This window comes from Dromiciops gliroides, chromosome 1 (genome assembly GCF_019393635.1).
Source record: "Dromiciops gliroides isolate mDroGli1 chromosome 1, mDroGli1.pri, whole genome shotgun sequence".
Lineage (NCBI taxonomy): Eukaryota > Metazoa > Chordata > Mammalia > Microbiotheria > Microbiotheriidae > Dromiciops > Dromiciops gliroides.
Window position 1 is genome coordinate 133,160,187 of NC_057861.1, and position 22,570 is coordinate 133,182,756.

The 22,570-nt window shown below is 37.5% G+C and overlaps 1 protein-coding gene across 2 annotated transcripts in view; it reads right to left on the minus strand.

Moving 5' to 3' along the window:
• OXR1 (oxidation resistance 1) overlaps positions 1-22,570 on the minus strand; it is a 585,179-nt gene that overhangs the window by 490,798 nt on the left and 71,811 nt on the right. For both annotated transcript variants that reach the window (XM_044002996.1, XM_044002901.1), the window contains exon 2: positions 8,167-8,308. In XM_044002996.1, coding sequence (XP_043858931.1) covers positions 8,167-8,189 — 23 coding nt within the window. In that variant the 5' untranslated portion in view covers positions 8,190-8,308. The remainder of the gene's footprint in view (positions 1-8,166; positions 8,309-22,570) is intronic.

Sequence of the window (22,570 nt, forward strand, 5' to 3'; positions counted from 1 at the left end):
TTTTCTCTCAACTGATTATTTGATCAAATTCTTTAAAGCATTTCCCTGGCAAATTGTTTGCCATGGCAAGTGTAAATTGATTCTAGAAGTATTATTTTTGATAAGCATATTCAAAAAAAAAAGAGGGGAATGTTTGTAAAAGTTTTCTTTTTTCAAAAAAGAAGTTTTCTTTGAGATTGTGTTGTGATTTAACTTGTATTTAAATATGTTCTGATTTTTCACAAAAGTAATTGTATACTAAGTAAAAAAAAAGGGGTATTATTTGAAATTGTATAATTATATATTGTGTTCTGAGTCAAGATGTATTCGCATTTTTTGCAATCATTTATTATCCTCAATTTTTAAATCCATATGAGACTTGGATTATGGGAACTTATCATTTAAGACATTAATTGCCTTTATTCTGAGTTATCAGATGCCAGTTGGCCAAGATGCCATCCAATCACAAGAGGAATACATGCAAGAGCAGACACTGAACTGTCACATGAGGGGAGACATGCATGGAGTCAAGGTATGGCCGAGGGAACGGCTTTTGACAAATGTTGAGGTTGGATTCTCTTGGTTTAATATTTTATTTTATTTTTCCCCACAATATTGTACAGATGGCTGGAAGTATTGATCCCACCCATCTCACTTCTACACCTGGCTTCTATGCTTCCTCCTATATGCCTGATGCCATGGACCATCTCAATCCCATGCATCTGATTAAGTCTGACTCAGTTTCCTCCAATATGTTCGGTGACATGGACATATATTCCATCCACCTATTTTAAGCCTGGCATACTGCATGGGCAGTATATATTGCTCAAGTGTGGGAATGCTCATATCCCATCATTTCTCTGTTCTTTTATGGTAACCTCCATAATTATCTCAGGTGTCATGATAAATAACAGTGTTGAATTTGGCCTTGACATCCCTAACTAATTATATTAGATTTTTAAATTTCTCATAATGGCATGAGGATAATTAGGCAGATGATGCAAAAAGTGATGAAACAAAGATAAAAATTATTTTTAAAAATTAATATCACAGCAATTGTCTTATCAATTACCCTCCATAAGGGGGGACTATATTAATATTAATTTTAAAGAATGTTTCAATTTTTGTTTTATTATATGTTTCATGTGTAACAACTAAGATTCTGAATTCCCTTAGACATGTTTTTGAGAACTTTCATTGTTTGATTTGATTATTGACAAAGCTATTTTAAAGTTGTGTTAAGCTCAATTTTGTAGGAAATTTTCCTGGCTGATTACCAGCCTCCACACATCAACCCCTGAAAAGACTTCCATTCCATGACTACACCTAGAGGACATCTGAGAAAAGACTTTCAGAGACTTTAAATGAAAAGTTTTGTTTTGTTTTTGTTGTTTTTTTTTCTCTTTTCTCTTTCTATTATAATATATACCATCTATAACATGTACTCTCTGCAGAGGTCCTCCCTTTGCAAGACCAATGTCAAAGCGTCGGTTCATGAGGACAAAAAATCGCCCCTCTGGACAAAAACTTTCCTCTCTTCCTTTTCTATATTGATATTATCATATTTTTAGTTAGCATAGGTTATTATATTCTGTTATTTTTGACTGTTTCATCAAGGAAACGTACCGTTTCTTGAGGAAACAAAGCGGGGACTGTAATGATTGGAATGACGCCACCTGCTGGAGACTTACTATAGAAGAGTTCCGCCCATGAAGGAAAGGTCTTTGAGGGCAAGACCAGGAATCTTTTCTTTGGCATCAGGAAGTGACGCGGGCTAGTGGGAGGAGGAAGGAAGAGACTGGCGCTCGGTCTCAGGCCCTTTCCTGGGGACTCTGGCGGAGAAGGGAGCTAGAAATGTGCTCTCCCTTTAATAGATAGGAATCTAGGCCTTTCTCTCTCTCTTTACCAAATTCTTATTCTTAATAAAAGCTTAAAAGCCGAACTCTTGCTAAAGCTTATAATTTATTGGCGACCACTCATTAGATATTTTAGACAGACTAGCTAGAATTTTAGCCCTTAATTAACATTATGAAGATCAATTCCAACCTAAATTATGAGTACCCTTCAAATAAAGTCATTTGTTGTACACAAAAAAATTTTACAACTAAAAAATTTAATATATTCTTCACTTGGCTTTTACTTAGCTACTTCATTCAATCTACTTCAAAACAGTGGGCTGTGCTCAGTATCTAAAGACTTAAGAATGGGGCCTGAACTACAGAGAATTACTTATTGTATGTTCTCAGTAAATAGTGGCATGAGTACTCATTGTTGTTGTTTACAAGAGTGGGTTTTTATTCTTTGGAGGATAATAAAACAATGTCATATTCTAGAGAATACAGAGACCTAGATGACCACAGAGAGGACAATGGCATTAGTGTCCTCTCAGGGTCAGAAGGGCAGTGTTTTGAGATGTTTTCCCAGAATTTATGAAGGATTCTTGCTGAACCAATAAATGCCCTCTCACCTGCCACTACAACCAATGGTGAATATCTGGAAATGAGCCAACCAGGGTTATAGGTATAGCTTTTGCCAGGAAACAGAGCGAAACTAATTGGGCCCTCTGAGAACTGAACATGCAACCCTAGCCTCATTAGCACCACATGAAAACCCAGTGTAGGAACCCATCACAACTTACTGAACAATACTTTTCAAAAAAGCACTCTATGCCTTATTGAAATTTGCTCTCAAGAACAAATAGAAAATTCAATTTTGTGTTGCTAATAATTTGGTTACTCCAGGAAAATCTTGTCATTGGATATTATGAAGCAGATACATTGAGAAAAATATCTAGTATCTTGCATTTAATTTTATAACAAGAACAAGGACAATAATAAATAATAATAATAACAATTAAATTTAGTTCTGAATATGTGTTCTTTCTAGTTGAAGGACAATGAAGAGGCCCGAGGTAGTTGTGAATAGGATACAATACTTTAACAATAAAGAACATGCATAGCAATAGCAAAAAGATGATTTCAGAAAAGTAAAAGATGGTAACTAAAATATGGATAACCAACAGAAAGCCTTTATCCTCCATTGTTAACCAAACAATAGCCAAAAAAAATAATCCAAAGACCTTGGCCCTCAACACAAACTTTTTCCTATTAGTCCACTCCCTCATTCTCATTCCAGCCATAATCTTGAATTTATGCATTAATTTTTTATATATTTTGTGTATTCTTATTCATGTATATGCTCAGATAGCATATAAATTCCTCCAGGGAAGGGATTCTTTCTTTTTCTGTCTTTGTATTTTCAGCATATAGTAGGCACTTAATAACTCCTTGTTGATTGTTTGAATGCTATCTCAGTGAAAAGGAAAAAAAGATACAGGACCATAGTATAAGCATTAGTAGAGTCAAGGAACTATTCTTTTATTTCTTTTAAATTTAACGATGGGGTAGACTTGAACATATTTAGAGGAAGAAGAAAATAGGGAATATCAGTGTGTGTTCCAATAATCACTGGTTCTAGGATCAAGAAAGCCATTTGTGATTACTGAATGCTAAGGTAAAAAATTTTAAAGTATTAAAAAGCTTTCCAATATTAACAAAAAGCAGCACATCTCATAATATTCAGTAAAGAAAAAATATCTTTCATTCACAGCTAATTCATTAGGAAATGACACTTCATTGTGTTTTCCAATCTGTGGACATGGACCAGCGAGGATTTTGTAAAAAAACAAACAAACAAACAAACCCAAAACCACAAATGTCATTCTACAACTCGAGTTAGCAATAAATGCAGATTTATTTTTAAAGTCGCTGCTCAACTGTAAGATGTTTGGCTTATTTTGAAGGCTTGTTAAGTTCTTGTTGAGTGGCCAATGTCCTTGCTGAATATAATACTTATTATAGCTTTCAGAATAGGGTCATTTTGGCAAGGTTCATTCTTCAGCATTTATTTCTCTGACAACCTTATGACTGTAATTTGGGTAGCAACCAGCAGGTGGTGGGTGTACCTTGCTTAATAGAGCTCAGGTCAGCAACTGAACTCTGTAGGCATGGATAATAGTTTCTAAGATTTAGGCTCATCAAAACTGTTATTATGGTAGTCAAGGCAATAAACTGGCTGGAGGATTACGGGTTACAGTGAGCCAGGTAGGCCTGGACATGAACCAGCTCAATTCCAAGGATATAAATTATAATAATATACCTGGTAGTTTAAAGAAAAGTTCAAGAACTCTTCTCCCATTCCCTGTCCAAGAGTAACATTATTCAAAGAGACAGATTTCCAGTGGTCATCTGAAACCAAGAAGGATTAGTCCATTGAAAAAATATGTTGCTATTCAAAAGAGGAGAAAAAGGTCTTAGAAAAGGAAAGGCAATGAAGAGGTGCTACTACTTAGATATGAAGAGACGCTCGCCTCTGAAGTGAGGGGGGCTGAGAGCAAAGAGTCCAATGGTCACCTCATAGTGCTGGGTAGGAGATACCTAAAGGCCTCCTATCACTAGGAAATGCCATGCTCAAAGGCAGGCACACTTATTAATGGGTAATTACAACTACACAGAGGACAAAGGAGAGTGTAACAGAAGGAACCTCATAAAGGCTGAGCTGGTATCTTGGTGGTGAGTGGGGGGCAGATTAGGATCATAGACTTAGAACTGAAAAGGGCCTCCAGAGATCATGTAATTTATCCCACCCCCATTTTAACAATGAGGTAACTGGGGTCCAAGAGAGGTTATGTTCCTTGCACAAGGTCACACAGATTATGTTGTAGGTTGAGGGTCAGTATTCCAATCTAGGCGCTCTGACTCCTAATACAGTCTTTTCTACTGTACCATACTGCCTCTGTCCAAGTCTACTCTGTGGTAATTAGCACTTAAATCCCTCCTCCTTTATATGAATGCTTCTTTAGCATTTTACAACCCAACTAACAACTCACAGAAATTTCTCAGCCTATAGCTTCTGCTTCAAGTGACCAATTTTACCCTCCCCCCAACCAGGTAATATGTATGTGTGTGTGTGTGTGTGTGTGTGTGTGTGTGTGTGTGTGTGTGTGTCTGTGTGTGTGTGTGTCTGTGTGTGTGTCTGTGTGTCTGTTGGTATATGTGTATATATGTGTGTATATATACACACACATACATACACATACTTCCTTCACTTTCAGAACATTATTTGGAAAAAAAATTTAGATACAGCAAGCATTTTCTTTCTTCCTACTGGGATATTAAGAGATTGAAAATCTTTTTATGTTTGAATAAACATAACAAACTAAAATGAATCACTGAAACTTAGGGCTGTTTTTGCCAAAATGTGGACCAGAAGGCATTCTGAACCATACAGAAAAGGAAAGAGTGTGCATGTGAGTGTGCATGTGTGTGTGTGTGTGTGTGTGTGTGTGTGTGTGTGAGAGTGTGTGTGTGTGTGTGTGTGTGTGTGTGTGTGTGTGTCTGACAAGGGGGAAGGTTGGGGGGGTGGAAAAGAGAGCAGAAGAAGGTAATCCAAAAAACTGAATGAAAGAGAGCTGATTTTTTTTTTTGAGAGGGGAGAGATTTAAAATGTTCTTCATTTCATGCATCCATGCCCTGTTTAGATCAATATGCCCAGAGGAGTACTGGAGCTACAGAACACCAAATAAACCTCCATGAAAATTAAAGGCATCAGGGCAGCTAGATGACACAGTGGATAAAGCACTGGCTCTGGATTCAGGAGGACATGAGTTCAAATCCGACCTCAGACACTTGACACTTACTAGCTGTGTGACCCTGGGCAAGTCACTTAACCCTCATTGCCCCGCCCCCCTTCCCCCCCCCCCCAAATTAAAGGCATCTGTGGAGTGAGCTGACATAGGAGATCCAGGTCATAGAAACTGATTAGTCAAACTGTTGCATGAATATGCCTGTTGTTGTATTCAAATTTTATCTTAGTCATGAAACTAATTCAAATCATATTAAAACATAAAAAAGAGAGATTCATAATTTCAAATGCTGTTTATCTTAAAAAACACAGCCTATTCTCAATACCTTCCATAAAGTTTTCAGCTCAAAACAGAAGAGTCCTTAAGATTCCATAATTAGGATGAAATGTGGAGTAGCCAGTTGGCTTTCAGTTCCTTCATTTGTTTGTTCTGTTAAGCACATACCAACTATGTAACAGTAGCTGAATAATTTGAGAAATGATACTACTATGACAGAGGTGGTATTATTAATAATATACTGGAACAATTTTCCATCTGATGACTATATCCTTAGGGACCACTGGTGCATTTGTTGGCTAACATTGTCACCTATTCCATCTACTCTTGCTTGGCATACTGCCAGCCTCAAGGTCATAAGAAGCCAAAATGGAAAAATCTTGATGCTTCCTCTTCTATCTGCCAGTTAAAGAAGGTCCTTAAACCTAACTGTCATAGTGCTATACATCAAAGAGACTAAAGAAAGAAGAAAATAGTCATAGCAACTCTTTTTGTCATGGTAAAGAACTAGAAAAGAAAGTGATAGGGGCAGCTAGGTGGCACAGTGGATAAAGCACCCAGCCCTGGATTCAGGAGTACCTGAGTTCAAATCCAGCCTCAGACACTTGACACTTACTAGCTGTGTGACCCTAGGCAAGTCACTTAACCCCCATTGCCCTGGGGGAAAAAAAAAGAAATGGATAGCCTTCAATTGGAGAATGGCTGCAAGAATTATGACATATTAATGTAATAGAATACTACTGTGGGGTAAGAAATGATGAACTCAGGAAACACCTGTATGGACTTTTATAGAGTAAAGTGAGTAGATCGAGAAAACAATTTTTACAATGACAACTTCAGAAGACTTAAGAACTGATCAAGAACCCCTGATGAAGAATGGTACTCCACCTCCCAACAGAGAGCTATGTGATGGACTCAACATGCAGAACAAGATATATTTTTTGGACATGGCCAATGTGGAATTTTTTGGTTGACTATGGCTATTTGTTACAAGAGCATTATTTTGCTTTTTTTTATGTCAGTGGGAGGTGGGTGGCAGGCAAGATAAAAAATAATGCATGTTACTGAAAAAAAAAATTAACTAAAAAACCAAAATGCTTAATTATGTCACTTGTCTCTAAGGAAGGTGCTGAACTACACCCAAAACAGTCTTGTGGAGAAAGTACAGCTAAGTTTAGGCCAATTTCTTATGTTAGTATGAACGTTCATGATTTCCATTTTCAGCACACAAAGGTAAGAACAGTGTAGAGTTAAACAGAAACTTCAGGCAGTTAAATGGGAAACGTTCTAGGTTTTCCTTAATGTCTTTTCTCCACACTCAGCATGGGTATAAAATTTTGCTAGACACACTGTGAATTCCTAAAATTTTATTCACAAACTCTCTCTATAAACCTAATACAATTAACTTTATCTAGCCAAATATTAATTATTGCTTAATAATCTATGGTTTAGAATTCAACATTCCATTCATTCCCAATATTAGCATAGATAACTAGCTTCTAGAAACCAAACAATTTTTAAAAAGAACCCAATTTGTAGCTCTGGCCCTTTTTATACTTTATATCTGTTTGCTTTTCAGAATTTCTGTATCTTCATATGCCATCCTTCTAGGAAATACAAATGTACTGAAACTGCTTTTTAGAGAATTTATACATACACATATGTAATTAAAATTATGATACCTAGAATTTATATTGTGCTTTAAAGTTAATAAAAGGGAGGTCCCTCAATAAATCTTGTATAGATTCCTAACAACAACAAAAAAAGAACTGAAAGACTGAGGATAAATGGCCAGATAGCCAAAGGTCTTGAAAAGAATATTCCCCTCAAGGTCTGAGTTTTGAGAATTTTCACTTTAAGTTTTTCCATAGAGGTACAAGGCCTAGATTAAAGGAGGGCTCTATTATCTTCTAATTTTGTGGCTTTCAGTTCTGTACTATATCAAGCTATAAAGTAGGAATAAAGGACATGTACAGGGAGAAAAAGGCTACACTGTTCCTAGTGCTCTCCCCTCCAGACAAGAGGGTTCCTGCTACAAATGGAACTCAGTATGTACCAGGAGCTACCAGCAGATGCCTGGGGCTCAAATGTGCTTGACTGTCATCCTGGAACATTGGCATCCTTTCTTCCCACACTAGCCCAGAAGGCATCACTCAACATTCCAAGAGAAGGTGTTCTGATTTCCAAGCACAGTTAACCAAAAATCTCAGAAAATGTTACCATCATACAGATTCATACATTCAAGATTTGACAAGCAATCTATTTACCAGGACAGATTGGATGTAGACATTGTTGCGTACACTTCAGCAGGTCCTTTCCAGTGTCCAAAATTAGTGATGAAAAGTCAAGGTTCCTGGGTATTGCTCTCAGTTTTGCTTCAGGCACTCTATGCACAATATTTCAGTTGACCTATATGGAAAATTAATATAATTAAGTGTGAATCACTTGGTGCATTTAGGTTTTCTGAAACTTACATTAATAGGTACTTTTGAGGTGTGTTGAAAGACAAAACAGAACAAAATATCATGATGTTTGGCTATTATTTGCTATAATATTAAGAAAAGCATCCTGAACACCTTATTTTTGGTGTTTTTTTACAAAGTGACATTATTTTAGATCTAATTTTTTTAAAGTGGCAGTATAGCCTCTTCATGAAGATAACCCAGCAAAATCTCTTACTCCATCTTTACATATTAACTCCAAAAGACAGTAGACCAGAGAACTTAACCTATATACATACAGGAAGCATTCAGAGCATATATGATGAATGAGCCAAATGAATGGAATGAATCCCTGGGAGCAAATGTACTCATTCCCACTATATACATGAATTCTATCAAGGAGCATTCAATACATGTCTGTCAATTGACTATTACAACTACTTACCCTGCGAAGTAGTAAGCTCCCAATATTTCCAATATTTGGGAATGTGAGAAAATAATAATTATTTATTTGTTTTTGCAGGGCAACAGGGGTTAAGTGACTTGCCCAGGGTCACATAGCTAGTAAATATCAAGTGTCTGAGGCCAGATTTGAACTCAGGTCCTCCTGAATCCAAGACTGGTGCTTTATCCACTGTACCACCTAGCTGCCCCGAAAATAATTACTTATAACGAATTTCTTGGGGACCAAATTTTTAGCCTTTCTAACCCCCCCCCCCCATTCTGAAAGCCCAGTTTTTGAGAAAGTGTAATCTCTTTCACATTCTAATACTGTGCAGGGAGGTACAATAGAAATGGAGAAAAGACTCTTTGACTAGCTCAGTGAATTAAAGGGATTAAGCTTCACCTATATGAACTTTGACTTTGCTCTCAGGCTGTCACCTCCCATTGGATCCTGATGTCATCATGGTAGAGCTCATTTTAATATGGACTACCCTGGAGGGGGGGGGCAGCTAGGTGGCACAGTGGATAAAGCAAGGGCCCTGGATTTAGGACCTGAGTTCAAATTTGACCTCAGATACTTGACACTAGCTGTGTGACCCTGGGCAAGTCACTTAACTCACATTGCCAGCCCCCCCCCCCCAATATATGGACTACCCTCAGGTCATGTCAACCAATGGAACTGAATGATACTAGCCAATTAACTTTGTTTTTTTGTTTGTTTTTTGTTTTATATGTGAGGCAGTTGGGGTTAAGTGACTTGCCCAGCGTCACACAGGTAGTAAGTGTTGTGATGTTTAAAATCTAATTGTGATGTCTAAAATATAATGTGTGGTCACCTTAAATTAGAAGCTTATAGCACCAGGCATTAAGAATTTATTAAAGTATATGAGAAGTTAGCAAAAGAAAGAAGAACACGTGGAGTTTAGAAAGAAGCCTAGCTACTCCTGGCCCCTGCAGCTGCCTCTGTGACCTCCCACCAAAAGAAGGATTCCCCCTTCTCCTAGAGCACAGAAGCTCTCTTTGGGACCACCAGAGGGGGCAGTCCCCACACACAGCTCCAAGCTAATTGGCTGGTAGCATTGATTGACATGATTTACAGGCAGTTCTATGAATAGATGTAACTTAGGGATGCTAGTCACATGCTTTCTCCTCAGGTGGGCGTTGCCCTGGTTCTCACAAGGTCTTTCTCAGCAGGGGGGTGGCACCCTGATTCTCACAGTGTCAAGTGTCTGAGGCCAGATTTGAACTCAGATCCTCTTGACCCCAGGGCTGGTGCTCTATCCACTGCACTATCTAACTGCCCCCTAGTCAATTAACTTTGATCAGCATGTAAGGAGCCACCTCTATCAGAAAGAGGAAAAAGCCAGGGGCAGCTAGGTGGCACAGTAGATTAAAGCACCAGCCCTGGATTCAGGAGGACCTGAGTTCAAATCTGACCTCAGACACTTGACACTCACTAGCTGAGTGACCCTGGGCATGTCACTTAACCCTCAATACCTGGGGGGAAAAAAACAAAAGGAAAAAGCCTCTGACCACAAGGCCAGCACCTCTAGGCTCAGAAGGCTGTCCTGTTTGTGAGCACTCTCCTCTTAGGTCAGTATAGGTAATATTGAGACAAAATGATGCTGGGGGTTTTTCTGGTTGTGTTAAATGCCACACAGTCAATTCTTTACTAATATTTAATATACTTTAATAATACTGCCACAAATGGGTACAATAGCCATTAATTTATAAGTAGCAATATTTTAGAAAACCCAGTCTGGCCCCCCAATAATTTAGCTAAACACAGTCTAGCCACCAATAATTTAACTAAAACAGGAAGGAAGTTAGGTTCATATATATCATTCTCAATAACTGTTTATTAAGCCCATTCACTGTGGCAGTTATTCATGGAGTATGTATTTGCAAATGGTAAAATTGAGTCAGATTTCTTTCCAGGGCTTTGTTGTATGTTAAGCAATATAGGAGGGACTTTTACTCACTCAGGATGCTGAGTGCCTCTTAAGGGGTTACCAATAAGTAATAAGTGGGAAGTAGCGTCCATTAAGATTTGACATTTTTTTCATTTAGTAGATTTACAAAATTAAAATGTAAACATTTCATTAGTTGTTGGGGACTATGTCAAATTAACATTTAATCTTGTAGAATTCTGACTTTAATATATTCTTCAGAAGAACGTGATATATATAATGAAGTTTGCCCACGACACTTAATAATAGAACACTTTTATACTCCATAATTCTTCGGGGGTGATTTCATTGATAGTTGGCATGAAGCTAAAAAATACATTTCTTTCCTAGATCATTTATATGTAATGACTGTCAAGTTAGACATTTACTAGTCCACATTGCATAGTTATTCTTACCCATATATCTGGAGTTTTTCTTAAGATTATTCCATTAGAGAATTTATTGAAGTGATATAACATTTTTATAATGCTCTCATCTAAACTCTTAACAGCATCCATGATGTTATTACACATTTTGGTATTTTAATGAATGTTTCTATATTGCTATTTGAATATTATACATTTATATATCTTACCTTACCACAAAGATTTTAAAGGTTAATATACCCATCCACAACCCCACCCTTGTGCCAGGGCATATGGCTACAGGCATATAATGCCCTCGATAAAATTTGAGAAGTTGAACCACTAAGAAAAACAAATCTTGCCGATCTTTAATTTTTAATATAATATCAACAAAAGTCTGTTATGCACTTATTATCTGTAATCTCGTTGAATTAATTCACTATATTATTAATATGTCCCTCCATTAAAGTCCTACTCTGATTCATCACTGTGGCATGAATATGACCCTGGGGGTCACAAAGGCAGGCAGGACTGAATAAGCAAGAAAGACTTTGGAGAACAGGCATAGAGAAAGACTATGTGCCTGCTGTTCAAGAACTAGACTAGCTAAGCAAGGAAAAGACTCACTACCAGACATCTGAACACCAGGAGATGAAGTTTTTACTTTTTTTTCCCCTTACAGGGCAATGAGGGTTAAGTGACTTGCCCAGGGTCACACAGCTAGTAAGTGTCAAGTATCTGAGGCTGGATTTGAACTCAGGTCCTCCCAAATCCAGGCCTGGTGTTTTATCCACTATACCACCTAACTGCCCCCAAAGTTTTTAACTATGGCAACTTAAGAGATGTTATTTTCATTAGTTATGGGCATACTCACATGGATGAAATAATAAATCTTACAACAAATCAATGCATTATCTCTTTAGTGCTATAGAAGCTAGTGATAAGGACAGTACTTGTGATTTCATTGTTATAGAGAATTCCCAGGTAAGAAAATCCTTCTACCAAAGCAGGTCAGTCCTTTCTCTGAAACTTGTCATGCTAGGGAGTTACCTAGAGCATCGAGAAACTGACTTGTCCATGGTCAGATATGACACATATATGTGTCAGAGACAAGACTTCAACCCAAATTTTTCTTACTCCTAGGTCACCTATCTACTGTGCTATATCGATTAATTAATCAGCTAATTAATTAATTAATTGGTCAGTTAATTAATTGATGTGTGGATACATGTACATATGCATGCACATCTAGGTGTATGTGTGTATAGATATCTATATATACCTACACACACATATATATACATACATGAATATGCATATGTACATACATATGCATACATATAAGGTTAGCAGAGTAGGTTGGAAGAAGACTCTAGAAAATTCTGAATGTCAGAAATTTGCATTGTATTGTTTAGGAATGGGAAGCCAGTGAAGGATTTCAACCATATAAGGGATGTGGGAGGGGGCTGAGCCCATAGATGAATCCTAAACCAGTGAAATGAAAGATTAGAAAACACTTGGAAGTTTATTAAAATGGTCCAGATTAGAAATGATTCTTCCAGTTTTCCATTTCTGAACATAGTACCACTGTTCTTCCATGCCTTCCAACTTCATATCCTCAGAGTTATCTTGAACTCCTTAATTTCCCTAACCCCATATATTTAAGCACTTGCCAAACCCTGCTGTTTCTACCTCCTCAACATTTAAAAAATATAGTTCCTTCTCTCTACTCACACAGCTACCACCTTAGTACAGGCTTTCATCACTTTTTACAGATATCATCACTGTGATGGATTCCTACTTGGTCTCCCCATTCCAGTTTATCCTCCCCAGAGCTGCCCAAGTAATGACCCTTGAGTGCAGACCTGACTCCTACTCAATTAATTCCAGTGCCTCCCCATTACCTCAATGTTAAAATAAAAACTTCTCTGTTTATCTTTTAAAGACTTTTACAAACTAGCTCCAAAATACTATTTTGTTGTTGTTGTTGTTGTTGGGGGGGGGGGGGTTGTGTGGCCAATCACTGTTGAGTGACTTGCCCAGAGCCACATAGCTAGTATCTGAGGATGGATTTGAACTTAGATCCTCCTGCCTCTAGGGCTGGTGCTCTGTGCACTGTACCACCTACTGCCCATCCAACCTACTATTCCAGCCTTAGTGTATACTGCTATCCATCCCACACCCTTTAACTCAGCCAAGCGGGCTTTCTCTCTATTTCTCACACAGGGTACTTTATCTCTCATCTCTGTGCCTTTACCTAGAATACACTCTTCCCCTCTGCTTCACAGAATCCCTTTCTTCCTTCAAGATAAGCTTAAACATCATGAATCCCCTTAAATCTTAGTACCAATTACCTTATATTTAACTACCTTGTATGAATTTGGATTTATCTTCCTTATGCTTATATTACATATGTTTACAGATGTATCTGTTATCTCACTGTTCTGATGTAAGATATCTGAGAATAGCAAATTTTTCACTTTTGTCAAAGGGCCAGCACATGGCAGATGCTTAATAATGGCCTGTAGATTGGTTGATTAATCACTAAGAAAGGCATGAACCAGGGAAGTTTCACTGAGAGTAGAAAGCAGAACTATTGATAGCTTTGAGGTAGCTGGGGTTGGTATGGAGTTGAGAATGACAAGATAATGCTAAGATTTCAAGCCTGACATGTTGGGAAAATGGTGGTTCCTTCAACAGAAATGGGCCACCTAAGTAGAATTTCAGTGATGCATCAGTGCTAGTAGTACCTGAAAGCGCATGGAATAGCTGGAATTTTTTAATACAAATTTTAGGAGCTCCATCAAAGCCAGAAAGCATGCAATGCATGCATACATGCACATGTGCTATTTTGTGCATGTTTTATATATATGTGTGTGTGTGTTTGTGTGTGTGTGTGTATACACATACATACATGCAGGTATATAAATACATTGATCCAGAAAGATGTGGATTTAATTCTGCCTATACACATACACACATTTACATCTATACAGATATAACATAAAGATTAATGACATAGGTAGTAATATATAATATAGACAATAGAATATAGATATTAATATGGATCATATAGATATTAATATAGATAGTATAATACATAAATAATATTGATACCATTATCTTTCTAATAGATTATAATATAGATAGCAATAAAGATATTCATATGGGGGCAGCTAGGTGGTACAGTGGATAAAGCACTGGCCCTGGATTTAGGAGGACCTGAGTTCAAATCTGATCTCAGACACTTGATACTAGCTGTGTGACCCTGGGCAAGTCACTTAACCCTCATTGCCCCACCCCTCCAAAAAAAAGATTCATATAGATAACTTGCTGCTCTGTTTATGTATGAGTCTGGGTAAACATAACCTCTCTATAAGGCAGGGTGTTCATTTTACCTTAAACTCACATTCTCCACAATGTTCAGGTTAGTTAATCCATGCCTAAAAAGATCACTTCTCTGGGCTTCACTTTTCTTATCTGTCAAATGAGGGGGTTGTGTTTGATGACCTCTAAGGCCCCTTCCAGCTATAAATCTATGACTCCTCCAAACAAAGCTGCTCTTAGGTCCTGATCTTTCTCTAGAGATGGACTTTCCTGGCCTTCAGTATCCCCTTTCCTTCCCCACCAGCTCTTTATAAAAGTTTCTGTGTAACTTCTTTTTGATTTTGGGGCATGTTTCCTTTATGGCATATGGCCACACTACTAATCCTAGCAAGATGAACTCACGGGGCCATTTTTTCCCCAGTAACTTGTGTATACACAGATGGATGGAGGTTAGCTTTAATTAAGGATTTAAACTTGGATTAAAGGCTATTCATTTTTTTCTATTCTTCCCTCCCTCTGTCTTTCACTCTCTCTTCCTTCACCCATCCCCTTGCCTTCTTAACTGAAATATTTCCTGTAAATTTGAAGTTCATGTGCCTTCAACTTATTATTAGTGGACTGACAGTACTTTGTAGCAAAGCTCTAAACCAATGATTACAGGGAAATTAATTGGGTTACCTGGGGAGTAGGTGCCAACCTCTTTTCCAAACACATGACCCTTCTCATTTTTATTGAGACACTAATAGGCTGTTTAGATGTCACTTTACTAATAGTGGACTACCTACTTCTATCACTGTAGCTTTGGACCTTCTTTAGGAAGTAGGTTTAAGCCCATTTCCCACCCTAGTTCTTGACCTTGAACTTGACAAATCTCTAAAAGGATAAACAGCTATCCTTCATGAGTGGTTTAGATGAAGGCTGGGGAGGACAGGTAGCAGTAGGGGAGCGGGACAATACCCTGTCAGGACCTTTTTCCTTGTGCTATGATTGCATTCCAGAGATACCAGGCTAAAATGAATCTTTGAACTGGCTTAAGAATTTCCACATATTCGGTCTTCAGATGAGCACACATTGTGTGTCACCTTGGATACCAAGGAAAGTAAGGCTTGATGTGTTCTTTCTCTGCACCACAGCTGTCATCTTCCCTGCATTAAGGTCCTTCCAAGGGAGCTATTAGTATTCCATTGAGCACATCAGGAATTGCTAGAGGCAATTTATAACAGTGTCTTGACTGCTTTTTTGATTACTGAAAGCACCTACTTCAGAAATACTCCCTCTGTTCAAATTTCTACAATCCCTTTTATAGTAACCAAAGAAATAAGGTGACTATCCTTTATAGCGTTTTCTGCATATTTATTCAACATTTGATGAAAAAAATAATTTGACATGTTAAGTGTTTTGGATTTCATCTTGTTTTCTCCTCAAACAATCTAAGACTTCCTCAGGAATTGCTAAGCAGTGTCCTGAGAAACTTTATTCCTGATTCAAAGGAAAGTAAATCAAATTTTCTATGAAAGTGAAAGCATGGTACAGCAAAAAGAAGACTGACTGAAGTCAGATGACAGGTTCAATACTACAGAGCCCTTTCTTTTTTTTTTGAAACATCTTAAAGCTATAATATCCTCCTTCAATTTTCTAGAAAATAATTAATGAATAAAATTGTTTAATGATCAAAATTAAAATTCTCATCTCAACCCCAAATTCAGTTAAAGAAAAAACCAGCAATTTAAAACAAATGAAATTAATAAAAACAATCTTTATGATATAATATTTAAGGAATATCATATTGTAAGAACTCATGAGTTCTTTAATAGTATATCTATCTTCCTGGAATCACAAAATTTTTAAAGTTGGAAAGGACCTTAGTGGACATCTTTTTTGTTGTTTAGTCATTTAAGTTGTATCTGACTCTTTGTGACCCCATTTAGTGTTTTCTTGGCAAAGATACTGAAGTGGTTTGCCATTTCCTCCTCCTAGCTCGTTTTACAGATAAGGAAGTAAGGTAAACAGGGTTACATGACTTGTCCAGGGTCACACAGCTAGTACATGTCTTAGGTTGGATTTGAACTCAGGTCTTCATAACTCCAGACCCTATGCTCTATCCACTGTGTCACCTAGCCGCTCCAGTAGCTATCTAGCATAATTTATATCTAAAAGGAATTCCCACTATAACTCATAACTACATATGAGCACATAGCCTCTGTTTTTATTATGTTTGCTTATTTTTTAACATTAATTTTTATATTTTAAATTCCAAATTCTTTTCTTCCTTCTAGCTCTTTTTACATTTATTGAGGAGGCAAGCAATATGATACTCATTATATGTGATCCAAACTTCTATTTGAAGATATTGAGTGAAGCAGAACCCACATCCAAGTTCCCTTTTTGGACGTTACAAATTTTTGGATGTTTGTTCTGATATCAAGTTTAAATTTGTTTCTTTGCAAATTCTGCCCAGTGCTCCTGGTTCTGACCTCAGGGAACAAATAAAAACAAATTTAATCCTTTTTCTATATGGTATCCCTTAAATACTTGAAAAGTTAACCTGAGTTTTTTCTTCCCTAGGCTAAGCATCCCCAATTCCTTGAGCTAATCTTCATATGGCATGGACTCCAAGGTCCTTCACCACCCTGATTACCGTTTTTTAGATACTCTTCATATTTTCAAAGCCTTTCTTACTATGACACATAGAACTGAATGCATTAGTCCAGAGGCCATCTGATAAGGATATAATAGTTCCATCACCTTTCAATCCCTGGAAGCTTTGCTTCTCTTAATGCAACCCAAGATGGTCTTAACTTTATGGCTACTGAGTCATACAGAACACACAAACCACTACAATCCCCAGGTTGGCTTCAGATCGATTTCTATCTAACCAAGCCTCCCCCAATTTGTACTTATAAATTTGAATTTTTAAACCCAACTGTAATATGTCACATTTACCTTGATTAAATGTAATCTTACTGGCTTCAGCCCAATGCTCTAGCCTGTCAAAATCTGTTTGGATCCCTACTCTATTATATACTGTTTTAGGTAGCCCATGCTAATACCCAACTTTGTGTCATCTGACTTTTGATCCAAATCATCAATAAAAATATTAAATAGTACAAAGCCAAGTACAGATGCCTGGGGCACTTTCCTGGTGATCTCTTTCTAAACTGAAAATGACCCATCAGTAATCCAATCATAATAGCTATAATACTTAACATCTATATAGCACTTAATAAGTACTAGGCTATTTACTAAGTGCTTTACAATTATTTTCTCATTTGATCCTCACAACACCCTTGGGAGGTAGGTGCTATTATCACTCCCATTTTATACTTGAGGACGTTGAGACAGGCTAAGTGACTTGCCCAAGGTCACATAGCTAGCAAGGACCTGCAGCCAGAGCTGAACTTGTTTTTGTTCAGTTGCATCTGACTCTACATGGTATCATGGCAAAGAGACCTGGGTGGTTAGACATATCCTTCTCCAGTGTGTTCCCACTTTACAGATGAGGAAATGAGGCAAATAGGGGTTGATTTGCCCAGGGTCACATAGCTAGCAAGTGTCTGATTTGAACTTAGGTCTTACTAACTCCCTGCTTAACTGCTCTGGGGGCAGTTAGGTGCAAGGCCTGGGGTCATGAGGGCCTGTGTTCAAATATGGCCTCATATATTTACTAGCTGTGAGACCTTGGGCAAGTCACCTAACCCTCTTTGCCTCGGTTTCCTCATCTATAAAAATGAGGTGGAGAAGGAAATGGAAAACCACTTTAATATCATTGCCAGTAAAACCCCAAAAGGGTCACGAAGAATTGACATGACTGAAAAACAATTGAACAACAATAACTTACTACGTACAGGCCTGGTGCTCTCTTCACTAATCTTTGAATCTGATCTTTCAACCAGTTCTAAATTCAAGCAAGTGTATTCTTATCTTCTAGTTCACATTTATCCACCTCTTCCATGAGGACAGTATGATACAGCTTATCAAATGTTTTGCTAAAATCTAGGTAACCTACATCTACACTGTGTAGCTGACCCTTCTAGTTTAGTAACCCTGAATAGGGAAAGTCCAGTAAGTGAAGACAACTACCACTGGAAATATAGTAAACTTGCTATCATAGGGCATTTGGTGCTGAGTATTTGAAGATATCACTATAGCCAATATGTTGTGGTTTTAGTAAGAGAAACTACATTGAAAGTATAATTTTGGGGGGAGGAAGAATGTATATAATCTCCTGAAATAATTACATATTTAATACATATTTTGATGACTTCTGTGGTAAAAAGTTTTAACAGTCGGTTAGATAATGGAGAGACGCCAATTTTTTTTTAGGACCACCCTTTTGGGGAGGAGACCAACAGCATGAGCTACGCACACCAGTCCGCCTGCAATGCATGCCAGATTGCCTGCTGAGCACTCGACTTCCGGGGTGCGAGCTTAAAAGGCAAGGAGAGAACGGAAGTGGCGCCTTTTTTTCCTGCTCCGCTGGTCTCCTGGCTGCGCTGCACAGACAGACGCGGACTGGAGTTTGACTCAGCCCGGCTCTCGGTTAACAGCACGCGCTTGACTCGGTCTCTCGCCCCAAAGGTGGCCTTCCGCTTTTGGTGAGTTTTATACAGAATATAGACTAAGCCTAGACTTAAGACGATTTGTATTGTATTTCTACTTTCCTATCCTTCTAATCAACATCACCTTGTGACTACCATACAATAAAAGCTCGATCTAGAAAACCAGAAGCTTCTTCCATTTACTAGTCTGGGAGATAAATTAAGGGAAAGGTTAAGTAGGGTAGATTTATGATCTAATATACAATTTTAATCTCACACTTCTCTGAAATTTAAAAAAACAAACAAACAAATAGACTGGAAAATATGCCAAAGAAGTCTGGCTAGTTAATAAATGCTTTCAGACAGCTTTCCCTTGACCTTCACACTTATAGAACTTGAGTGAGATACAGGAAATGACAGATCCAGGAAATCATGAACCACCATCCTGGGATAACAGTCTCTCAAGCTATGAATGTTCTTATTGCTAAACAGCAGCCAGACCTAGTTACACAGAGAGAATGCTGGTGTTTACTAAGAATGGCATCATGCTTGTTTCAGGCATTTTTAGCAGGTATAGATTAAAGGAAATAATATTTGCATAACAAATATGAATAAAAATGTCCACAGGCAACAGCTTGTTTTTTTCTATTTAAGTAATATTCAAAAGAAATGTGGAATTAATTTAAATTAATTTTCTCCTCCTTTTAAAAGTATGTCTTCAGTGAATCAAGAGTAACTTATTTTTCCCTGAGAGAGCCTTTGATTTTCACTTTGCATGCATAGATGTACTTAATTATCACTTTTTATTAGACTGCCATCAAATAGTCACACAAGGCATACCAAATTACAGTTAGAATCTTTGCCACTGAAGCAAAACAAAAAAGGAATTTAAAATTTTGCAGACCATTGATGATACCCTGCTCACAGTGAGGCCTTAGATAAGTGCTGAATTTTACTGAACTCAAATACTAACTCTTGCACAAAGCCCTGAACATCCTCTTCCCCATTCCCTAGTCTACCACACAGGCACACATGTACATGTACATGTGTACACAATCTTAAACAACCTTCAGCTTTTCTGTGTCCATTAGAAGTGTCACATAATATTTATGCTGAAGATTAAAAAATAGTAGGCAAATATCATCAATGGGAAAGATATCACAAATTCATGCACTATGTTTATGCTTGTATTTTAATTGCAAAGATGATATTTCTCAAATCATGCTTTATGATGTAGAACTATATCCTCACAAAACTGTGAACTCAGCTAGTCTTCCTAGTCTTTCTAGTGTGAAACGAAAAAACATTTGTGAAACGAAAACACAAAAAGTGTTACTAAAAAGTCATTAATGTCCTTTAATCCTATAATGGACCTTAGCCTAAAGACAAATTTCTTGGGCATGGCTTGCAAATTACTCCCCTCTGTCCAATTACTGTTGAACTTGCCACTTTCCTCCAAGACATCCAGGCTTGCGACTTAGGTGTCATCCACAACTCCCCACTAGTACTTATCTTACATCTTCAGTCTGTGGCCAGTGCAGTAGGTTCTACCTTCACAACATCTCTCACATGTGTCCCCTTCTCTATACCCACACCGTTGCAATCGTCATCACCTCAGTCCCCAGACTATTGCAATATCCTTTGAGTTGGTCTCCATGCCTCAAATCTCTAGTATTACAATCTCAACATTTTTAGAAAATAGAGCTTTAACTGGTGGGAAGAATCTCCAACTTCCATAAAAGAACAATATAGCTGCCTAGAAGACACACAATCAGGTACCAGAACCTGTATGTATATTCACAAATTAAAGTGAACTGCTTTTGATTATTTTTAACCAGTGGAATTTTTTTCCAAGGGAATAGGGGAGAGTATGCCAGAACTTTCTGGCTCCTGTAGTCTGAAAAAATATTGGTCCTTCTAAAAAGGAAAAAAAAAAAAGGTCTGGTTGCATCTTATCAAATAGATTCTCTATTCATTACACAAAAGAAAAACTTATGATTCCTGTTCTTATTGCAGTTAGCTCATGTTACATCACCCATTTTAATAGGTTGTAAGGATGGGTTGTGAAAATATGATTGATGGTGGTATTTGTACTCTGTACTTTATCATCTCAGTCACTTTCAAAATCACAATTAAAATTATTTTTATAGTTTGATTTAATACTAGCAACAACAACTAGGAAACAATTTTATTATTTCTAGGACACCTCTAAGGTACTATAATAGCAATGAACTTTGCCAAAGAACATGCCCAATTTAATTCTGTGAAGTGCTTCAGAGCCAAAAGAATAGGGGATAGGGATTGGAACTGTGATTTCACCGGTTATGGAGAACTGCCAGGGGAGGAAGTTTCTTCTACCAATGGGAGTCTGCATTTTCTTTTCAACTTAAAAATCACAGAAAATTGCCCAGAGCACTGAGGTTGAGAGATTTGCCCCGGATCACTCAGTTAGTATGTGTCAAGAGGCAGGACTTCCTGGTATTGCAGCCAGCTCTTTATCCACTATATCAAGTTGCCAAGATAAAGGAAAATAAAAAACCAAACATCATTTAGAAGTTTATTTAAAAGACAACTATGAGGCTCTCATTTTAAATAGATAAATAAAAGGGGAGATGCAATTCAAGTTTTATCAAGCTAGTTAATTTATTTTTATGTTTTTGTTTTGTTTTTGCAGGGAAATGAGGGTTAAGTAACTCGCCCAGGGTCACACAGCTAGTAAGTGTCAAGTGTCTGAGGTCGCATTTGAACTCAGGTCCTCCTGAATCCACTTGCACCACCTAGCTGCCTCCCCCCCCCCCCCCGCCCAAGCTAGTTAATTTAAAACATTTTGATTAAATTCTTCCACTGTCATCCTAATTTGATGCTTCATTATGCCATGGAGGGTTCTAGGGTTCTCAAAGTCTTTTCTATTGGAACTCTTCCAGGTTCTATAAAACTGGAGTGACGACTTCTGGCCCAGTGGCGACCTGTTCAAGGATTGGCCCAAGTTAAGGTTGAAGGCTTGTCCCCAGATTGGCTGAACGATGATTATTTTTTTGGGCCCATGACACCTCTCAAAACCTTTCTAAGTTATAGAGGGGCTTCAATTTATTCTTATGGAGGGAAGTGTCTTCAATTGCCATAAATGGCAATGTGACCTCACACTGGTCTGCATCATTGAAATGACAGATTCTTGAGATACATATGTAAATTGTAAAACTAGGATATGTCACAATTATTATTTCATTCATGGAAAAGATGTTATTCTAAGGGAGATTCAGTTTCTTAAAATTTCCTTTATATCATGCTTCATTAAAAATTTTTTTTGGATGCTAAAGATCAAATCAATTAAAATTAAGACAAGATGATGGAATGATAACCAAAAAACAGTGGCCTTTTCTAAGTGTTCTTTATTTGCAACTTTATGCCTTCACATGGTCAGATTTGATTCCATGATTATTGAATAAATACTTCTTCCTAAGCATAAGGCACTGTGTAATTGTTGCATGAGAGGTGATATGTATGAAGATGAAGAAGACGAAGACTTTTGATTAGAAAAAGAAGAAGGTAATGTTTACCCATGGAGAAAACAAGACTGGTGGTGGTGTGGGGCAGGCAGAGGGAATAT